General features: G+C 30.0%; 2 protein-coding genes across 2 annotated transcripts; both read right to left on the reverse strand.

Annotated features, from left to right (window-relative positions):
- Window positions 1–758: 758 nt before the first annotated feature.
- Window positions 759–1,331, reverse strand: LOC117181234. The gene is made up of 2 exons (XM_033373798.1): window positions 1,003–1,331; window positions 759–929 (listed from the first exon to the last, which is right to left on the reverse strand). The coding sequence occupies exons 1-2, from the start codon at window positions 1,329–1,331 to the stop codon at window positions 902–904; spliced, it is 357 nt and encodes a 118-aa protein (XP_033229689.1). The 3' UTR covers window positions 759–901.
- A 155-nt stretch (window positions 1,332–1,486) lies between these two features.
- On the reverse strand, window positions 1,487–2,045 carry LOC117181235. The gene is made up of 2 exons (XM_033373799.1): window positions 1,798–2,045; window positions 1,487–1,703 (listed from the first exon to the last, which is right to left on the reverse strand). Exons 1-2 carry the CDS (start codon window positions 2,043–2,045, stop codon window positions 1,589–1,591), a joined length of 363 nt encoding a protein of 120 aa, XP_033229690.1. The 3' UTR covers window positions 1,487–1,588.
- Between the last annotated feature and the right edge of the window lie 7,352 nt (window positions 2,046–9,397).

Here is a 9,397-nt window from a genome sequence, read left to right on the forward strand (position 1 = left end):
TCAAATCTTGATAGATCGTTAGATTTATATTCTATTATAGTTTTCTCATATGTATTATGTAAGGCAGTATTTGTATTTCGTTGCAAATTTCAAGGGGAATTTCAATAGAAATCTACTTTTAATAAAAATCCGTCATTTGCTAATTATTCCTCATTTATTCGTATTTCTCACAAAAATTTACAATATAAATATTTAACAATCATATATAGAATAGGTGGCATTATTGATTCAGAACATACAGAACATTTTCTATATTTATGTGTATTACTAAAGAACACCTGATTTCTTTTTTGAATGAGTAAAAGAAACATTTTCGAAAATTTTGAATATGGCCAACTTTGAATTAATTTCCTCAGCATATAATATATAATTATTATATAACATATAATTATTCTGCTTGTTCAAAAAACAACCATTTTTTGGTGTTCTAGTGATTTTTTTTCGCGTTTTTGGAACGCGTCAAACACGGCGGGAAAATTTATTTCACATGCAAGAAAAATAATATGTTTTTATAGTTCAGGGTGCAGAAATTTTAAGTTCATCATATTCACTGTTTTCGAAAGAAGTGTGATTTTAACTCAATTACAAAAAAAAAACATGTTACGTTAAACTATATTATCTTATAAATAAAAATTTGCTTCACTTAAGTGTTACCACTGAAAAATGAAAAAAATCGCGAGAGACAAATCGAGAAGTCTCTCGGTTTGAATTTAAATTATTTTCCTACCTGGCTATAAAAAGAATGGAATTTTAAAGCAAACTTATTTTTTAGTTATTCAGCCATTCAAATACTAATAATAAATTTGTAATGCATTAATTTTTCTCGTGATTCAATCTGTAGTTTTTTTCATAATTTGCATGTTTTGCGATCACACTGATATCAAAGTAGACTAGTTGTATACTATCTCCCAGCTCCTCCTCTAGCCAGCCTAAAAAGAATTCAATTACTATGCGCACAACAACATTAACAATACAGGTAAGAGATAACACATTTGTACTTACGGAACGAAATAATTTTCAATTAACTGCTGTCGAGCATTTTCCATTCTGAAAGGCTCGTTAAGAACTTCAGGCTGCTTTAAATTTGGTATCCTGACATCAGGATCTACAGAGGGCTCGTGTTCTTTAAAGTGGATTGCGATATTGTGCAGTACACATGATGCCACAATAACATTTTTCACTTTCGGGATAGCTACTCGTATTCCAATAGATAATACAGAAAAACGCCTTTTTATCACTCCAAATAACCGCTCATCACTGTTTTTTGTTCTAATTTGGGATTCGTTGTATAATTCTTCCGCTAAATTGTGTGTAGCAGGGAGTGGTGTCATCATGAAATTTGTGACAGCATATCCAGAATCTTCCAAAAGTAAAGAATCTCCAAATTCACCAGCCTCAAAACGGGCATTAATTGTGGAGTGAGAAAAAATATTGTTATCGTGAGCAGAGCCAGGCCACCGTGCAACAATATTCTGCACCTGCAATTTAGGTCCTGCAATCGCTTGAACGTTAAGGCTAAAGTAATGTTTCCGATTGCGAAATACTTCAGCTTCTGGGCTATTGCATCTATTACATTCGAAATCATTTTTTATACAGTGGTTCTGTGTATGCCTCCGAAATCACCAACAGATATTAACATGTCTCCAGAAGCATAAAATCTTAAAGCCATAAGCAATTGACACATGGGCGAAACCGCATTATTTCTAAAAGAAAACAAGGTTACTTAACGCGTATAAATACGCTAGATATTCTTTGGATTATTGTTAATTATTTTAGTTTAAAATAATATGTACATACCGCTCTGTTCGATGTCGTATTCGATGTTCCGTTTGTCGCGGTAAGTATTGAACACTCTGTTTTGTTAATCGAAACCGTTTAAAAAATTCTCTATCGTCCCATTTGTAAAAATGATTTTCGCTTGCATAAATTGTATACGGTTTTCTATGTATAACGCGATTAGCGATTTCGGCTCTTTCTTCAATATCGTCGTCAAAATTATCACCCAAATCACCAAAATCAACATCGTAAACATTTCCGAATTCCATTTTGACAGCAGTCAATCTAACCACAAATTTTCTGTATTTCGTGCTTACCTTCTAGATAAATCCGTTATTGGCCACCTTGGCCGGCCGATAGTAAACTGGCTGCTGACTCCCGCTTTATCTGTCAGATAGCGCTATCCAACGGTGGATCAGCATGAAACTATTCTATCTGTCAGATAAATTTATCTACAGGTTTTATCCAGAGGTGGATCACCCTGCCCTTAGATTAATTGTTTCATATACATTAAACTTAAGGATAAAATGAGCTGGACAAAAGAGGTTGTTCTTGCCGGAATTTTCGACTAAATGATCAACGCACTATTTAACAAAGATTGAGTTGGGAGGAAGATAGTTCAGTTACATAAGACTCCCTTTTTTGACCTAAAAATGATTACTATTCGTCTAGTGGAATATTTATTAACATTGGTTCATTAATTTTGTACTATTTAAACAAATGGAATTTGTTTAACGAATTTTTTTCCAACATTCTTTTCTTAAAAATTATTACTGTTGGTCTAGTAGAATGTTCATTTTCAAGTGTTTAAACAAATGAAATTTGCTTTAACATTTTTTTGATACAAATTATTAATATTTCTTCAGTGGAATATTGATCAAAATTGATTAATTTTATTGTTTTAAATTTTAAAAAAATAAAAATTATGACTTAAATATAACTGTAAAATTAATAATTAATAAATTAATTATTAATCAGTAATTAATTATCAATGATAAATATTCCACATGACCCACAGTAATAATGTTTATTTTTTAAAAATTCTAAACTAAATTATTTAAACAAATTCCATTCGTTTAAATAATTTAAAATGAATGAACTAATATTAATAAATATTCCACTAGACCAATAGTGATAAGTTTTAGGGGAAAAACGAAATTTAAAAAAAAAATTCAAACAAATTACATTTGTTTAAACAATTATTAATTAATTAACCAATGTTATTGATTATTCCACTAGACAAATGTCATTTGTTTACATAATTAATAATTAATTATGCAATGATGATAAATATTCTATTAGACCAATAATAATAATTTTAAGTAAAAAAAAACGAGAATACAGTGCTCAAAAGGTCCATTTCATGAAGAATTGACATTTTTTGTTTGAAGGGTTGTTTTCAGGTACTCGTGGGAGTGTGTTACGGGTGTCAAACCCATATGTTTGATAGATGAAATTCTTCGTTGGATAATTCTCTACAGGCCCCCATACTTTCCCGTCACATTTTTTCAAACCGCAAGAAATTATTCCAAAAACTGAAAAAAGAGATTTTTTCCCATGAATTTTACATGAGCAACTTCAAGTCAAAAGCGGCACCTGTTAAATCCTAAAAATAAAAAAAATAAAAAAATTAGGGGAATTTCTTTTTTCGGATTTGGCATGAAATTAAGGGGAACGTTGCTCTCTAAAAAAAGCTTTTTTGAGCCACCCTAGTGGACAATTTTTCACCACTTTTGGACTTCCCCGTCGTGGACAGTCCGGGAATTTTAACGAACGTATGCCCTTTCTTCTCTGTCCACGTAGACATATAATATATAATGAAAATATAGATACTCGAGATACCTCAAACATACCTTGTCTCATTTCAGTATATTTTTCGCAGATTTAGGGGAACCGGCGTCTACGAGGATTCTAGTCCGACCCTCCCGGCCCAATTGTGTACAAGTCTGGAATCCCCCCCCCCCCTATACTGTCCACGTAGTATATGGAAGTACCCTATTAAATTTTTTTGTATGCAAGCAACAAATTTGTGACAAATTTATAACTTGTAAGATGTTAATATTACGTTGATATTTTAGGAAATGGTTCCAAAAATGTAAGAACACGTATTTATATCCCATTTAAGTTTTTCTTTTGCTTAAATAGTGTAATTTTATTAATTTTTGATTTGAAATGTAATTGAAAACAGGGCTTTAGATGCATAGCTTAAAAAGCTAATTAATAAAATTGAATTTGTATTATTTCAAAAATTCAACCTCAAGTGGGCCAGGCAGATTTTCAAAAATGTCAGCGCAATATATATGTATATAAAATTCATTTTTCTAATTACCAAGCCAACCAATATGATGACATCACAGGATAAGCAAAAGAAAGTTTAACCGATATTTGTTTAAAGTTTATAATATAAAGTTAATTTTTGCTGCAGTGAATTTCTCACCTGAAATCGATGTAAAGTTTATCTTCGGTTTTTTCTGTGATGTAATAATTGGTCACGTGGCAGATTCTCACGTGCACTCAATGTTAAGTTTTCAAGGCATTCCAAAATGTAAAACATTTCGAAGACAATAGTATTATTTCATTATTTCTACTCTTACCACAAAATTATCACTAATTATAACTATATTTTGCCATCAGAGCAAACTGGTAGATAACATTAATTGCCGACACATTAATTTCTATAAAGGAACACCTTTTTAAATAATTTAACCTATAAAATCTGAGTTTTTTTTTTAAAACTAAAATAAATATAAAAACTATAGTTTTCTTGGTTCTTCTATGGAGAAATTAAAGCTGTCTATAAAAAAGAATTTTCTAAATTGAGAAAAGCTATCATTATATAGAATTACTCAATTGTCTTAATGTTCTTAAAAAAAAACAATTCATAAAACATAAAAAATAATTTATGTGTATATAAAAGACTTCTCAACGAGAGGAATACATGATAACACTTTTTTAGAGCAATTTTCTTCGCATATATCCTTAAGTATACATAATTAAAAAAGGTAATAAACAAAAAATACTCATATTAATATGAGATGCGTGTTTTATATTATGTATAATTTTGCGTTATGTTCTGCTGTTTTCGAGAACTTTTTTTGTTGCAAAAACAGACAAATACGCGGTAAGCAATCTCTAAGTCTTGAGATTCAGTTATTTCTGTAACACTCTCAGTAGTTATACTAACTAAAATGTTTATTTTAAAATAGTACATTCACTATTGAATAAGTTAAATATTTTTTAAAATAATATTATTTTTAATGGAAATGTTTATTTCACATTTCAGGTAATTGCATACCTGACGACGATTGTCTATGCTTGGGACGTGTGGGCGACTTTAAAAGTGTGGAGAAAGCAACTAAAGAAGCCAGATGCAAGTGTTATGCTTAACCCCACGTCCTCCATTGTTAGTTAAATATCAAGTTTTTGAACAAAAAATGTTATCTAAATAATGGAACTTTAAAGAGATAAAAGTTTTAATGGTAAATATTCCATTATCATAATATTAAAAGCTAAACTGTAAATTAACATAAATTCAGATATCTATTTCTAGACATTTTTGTATTTTCATATTTTACGAGTCAAGATTTTTAATCCGGTTGAGCTTATTTTCCTTTTATAGGTGCACGGAAAAAATATAAGTAGAGAGGGGTACCAGATACTGTAGAACTAATACCGTCCGCATGGGATGGACCTCTATCGGTTCGAAAATAGAACTACGGCAGTTTAATGCTTCGGGGTCCCACCCGAGTTCGCCAGTAAACGCACGAGTATCGAGAAAACATATTTTCTCCGCATGTGGGAGCAGAGCAATACAACACAGAGAGCTCGTGCGGTTCGATGCTGGTATGCCAGAAGTTCGGAAGTTTGGGTCTAGCTAGTAGAATGCATCGTGTCATGATACTTTCGAACTGCTGGCATACCAGCAATGAACAGCACAAGCTCTGTGTGTTGGACCACTTCTTCCCTGCATGTGGAGAATCAATATTGTCTCGTCTAGATAACTCGCATGTCACGCGTTCGCTGGCCGATCCAAGCGGGATCTCGAATAATTGAACTACCGTAGCTCCACCCTTAAGCCGATGGTGATCCAGGCCACGCGGACAACATTGGCTCCACAGTATCTGGTATCCCCCTCTGCCCAGATTCTGTTTTGTGTGATATAAATCACAGCAATAAAAACGTCAAAGCATATTGTTAGAGAGTATTCAATATGTAGTTACATGAAAAAGATGAAAATGTGCAAGAGGTACGACTTTCTCTTAATTATAGTTTTTCTTTTTTTTTGTTTGATGAGTACAATGCAATTTTTTACCACAGTAAAATTTAGAAAATTTGAATTATAAACGATTTAGTATAATGCATTTACTCTTTATGTCGTTCAATGTTAAAAAATCAATTTAAGTGACATTGTTGTTTAGGTTGATTTTTCTAATCATATACATTATTTATTGTATTTTTTTAGTGCGTACATTCTCATTTTGTCTTACTTTTGTACAGAACAAAATATTTTTTTTTTACGTTTTCAGAAGCTTGAAATATTTTTACCGAAAAGGCTGAGATTGGTGATAACAGAATATTCTATTTTATTTATGCAATTCTTGCGCTACTTGTGCGATTTTCTGATTTTTGGTTTTTCTCTTTATTTTACATAATTGTGATTTTAGTAACTAAATACACCAGGGATATTCACATTCCTTTAAGTTATTAGGTTTAAACTTTATACAATATAAAGTTATTAAAAGAACTTATGTTATAAGAAAAATGTATGCTAATGTATAATTTATGTTAGTCGCAGCATATAATTTTGATGTATTAGAATTATCATATAGCTTTAATACCTTGTATGTGCATTTAATAAACAAATTCGAATGCTCCTTGTACACTTATTAAAGTTCTCCTCTCAATCTTATAAGACAAAAGCGCTGAGATTTTCCCACATAACGACGATACTAATCATTTTAATAAATAATTGTAATTTTATTTATCATGAATATTTTTCCCAAATTAATTGGCCAATTTTAGTTGCATAAATTCATGAATCTTTACTTTGCAGCTTTTTTGGCAAGAATATATTATATTTAAGAGTTAAAATATCTATATTCTGATCCGACTGCATGGTAGTACTTTCCCATTTGGTTTGTATTTGTATATTTTTTAACTTGAATTGAAAATGGTAAGGGTGGCTATTTCTATAATATATTATACATTTAAAATGAGGTCGTTCGATGTTGTACAGTCAATTGTAAAACATTTTTTCTTTTATCATGATATGGAACAATACTCGAACATTGCACTCAGAAAAATGCTTGTTTGAATCAAAGAAATATTTTTTGAATGAAATAAATTATTTATTTAATATGGGGTCTAACAAATGTTTGTTTGATTCGAATAAATTTTCTGTTTGTTCTCAGTTGTTTGGTTCAAATACATTTTTGGTTTGTTTAAATAAATCTCTGGTTTAAAATAAGTAAAGTTCTCGTTTACATTGAATATATATTTTTTATAATAATTATAGACCTTATTCAAGTGAAGTAAATATATTTTTTACACTTAACCTCAAAATTAAGCATTCTTTATAAAAATAATGCAGAAGTCCGATAATATGTTTATTCATAATCATAATTATCTTTGTATATGTAAACCCAGAAAAACGTATTCATTCCGAAGCTTAATTCTAGTCAAATGTTAACTTTGTGCTTCTCATTTTTGAATAAAACAATCATAAATTAGAATAATGAGAAATGTACCAGAGATAGACATTTGAATTGAATTTATATTTCAGTGTTCCTGCTTTCAATTATACAATGATAATGATAATAGAAAAAAGCATGATTAATTTCTTAAATTATCTTCATAAAGAAAGGAGGTTAGTATTGAAAAAGACTTACTCACATTCGAAATCTTCAATTATATCCAAGGTAAACGCCCTACCATTCAAGTAATTCCTAAACTAGAGTTATTTCGTGCACTTTTCAATTAATTTAAGCTTTTACAGTAAATCAGAATCTTCAGAATAATACAACACTGAAAAAATTCCAATGCCATCAAATAAATAACATGATAAATTAATTCAGATTCTAGGTTAGTTACTTAGGAACCGCCGGCAGCGCTTTATCACGCCTAACGGCACTTTGTAGTACTGCTTTGTACTGTATTTTTTGTTTGAATCATACAAATATTTTTATGAATTCGAATAAACAGATTTTAAACAAATGAATCGTTTAATAAAAGTCAATTTTTTATTTAAATGAAACAAATTGTACTAGACAAATTATTTGTTTCAATCAATAAGGCAAATAGTTTCTATTTCTTAAAATTAAATAAACCTTTTTTTAATTAAATAAAAATTTTTTTCTGATTCAATGATATGAATTCAAACAAATTTTGTTGTTTGATTCAAACAAACTCTCGCAGGGACTTAAATATGCCCTCTTCGAATGCGAACTGACCTTACCCCTTGTCAGACCCAAACCACCAATCTCAGCTTCTGCTGTTGCGCAGGTCATGGAATTTCCCATGACTCTGTGTGCGAGTGGAAACTCGACAAGCGCAACGAGCTGACAACGGTTTACATAAAAATATTTATATACCAAAGAAACTGCTGTCCTTAACAAAACTTTTATTATTTCTTAACTATAGTAACCCCTCACCACTACAGTTATTTTGTTAAATAATTTAGAATTCTAATCTGAACGGAAAAGTCGAGTGCAAGAATTCTCAGATTGAAAATTGACTGAGGCTCAATGTGATTGGTGGAATGATTGTTAAAAAATAAAATTTGGGACCTGCGCTTAGTGCCCACCCTTCAGCCTATAATCTGTACAGGGTGCCTAGGGTGCCCACGCAAAAGTCTACACTAGTGTCCAGACTTATACAGATGTAAAAAAATAAGAAATCGATTGAAAATTCCTTTTCCAAAAATCAGTTCAAGTTTTAATTTTTGTTACATGCTAGAATATCATGTGCATGCGCAGGCGCGCGCTAAATTTTGTATTAATTTAAAAATTCATCAGCTATTAATCGACGAATCATGTCTCAAGATAGAAGCATTAAACTATATAATTCTATTTAAGTAATCAAATATTTTTTACCTTATATATTTTTAAATTTCAACTCTTATTTTTTTAGTTTTATTTAATCATAACCTTTTAAACTAATCCCAGAAAATGTAAGCTTTAGTCATATCAGTTAATAATTAATTAATCAATTCATAAAATAAGAAGCATTTAACAATTGTTTCCATTAAAACATTCAAATAACGTTTGCAATATGTTCTCATTTCAATTAGAAGCAGCATTTTTATATATCTAATTTATTAATTACATAGTAAACTGATCTAAAAATATCAATATATATGTACATATAAGTTTGAAAATGGAATTCAGACTTTTATTTCACAACATCACAAGCTTCGTAAAAATTCAGATAATTGTAATAGACGTGTTTAAAAGAAAGAATAAACTGCTATACTGAAGTTAAAAGCTAATATTTAATTACATAATCTGAAATTAAATAATCAATTTAGTTTATTAATTTAAAACAATTTAAATTCAATCTTTACGTACTTTGATATTGTGAGCAAAATTTATCAGCTGATAATGAATTAAACAGTTCATAACAT

The sequence above is a fragment of the Belonocnema kinseyi genome, chromosome 10 (assembly GCF_010883055.1).
Source record: "Belonocnema kinseyi isolate 2016_QV_RU_SX_M_011 chromosome 10, B_treatae_v1, whole genome shotgun sequence".
Taxonomy (NCBI): domain Eukaryota; kingdom Metazoa; phylum Arthropoda; class Insecta; order Hymenoptera; family Cynipidae; genus Belonocnema; species Belonocnema kinseyi.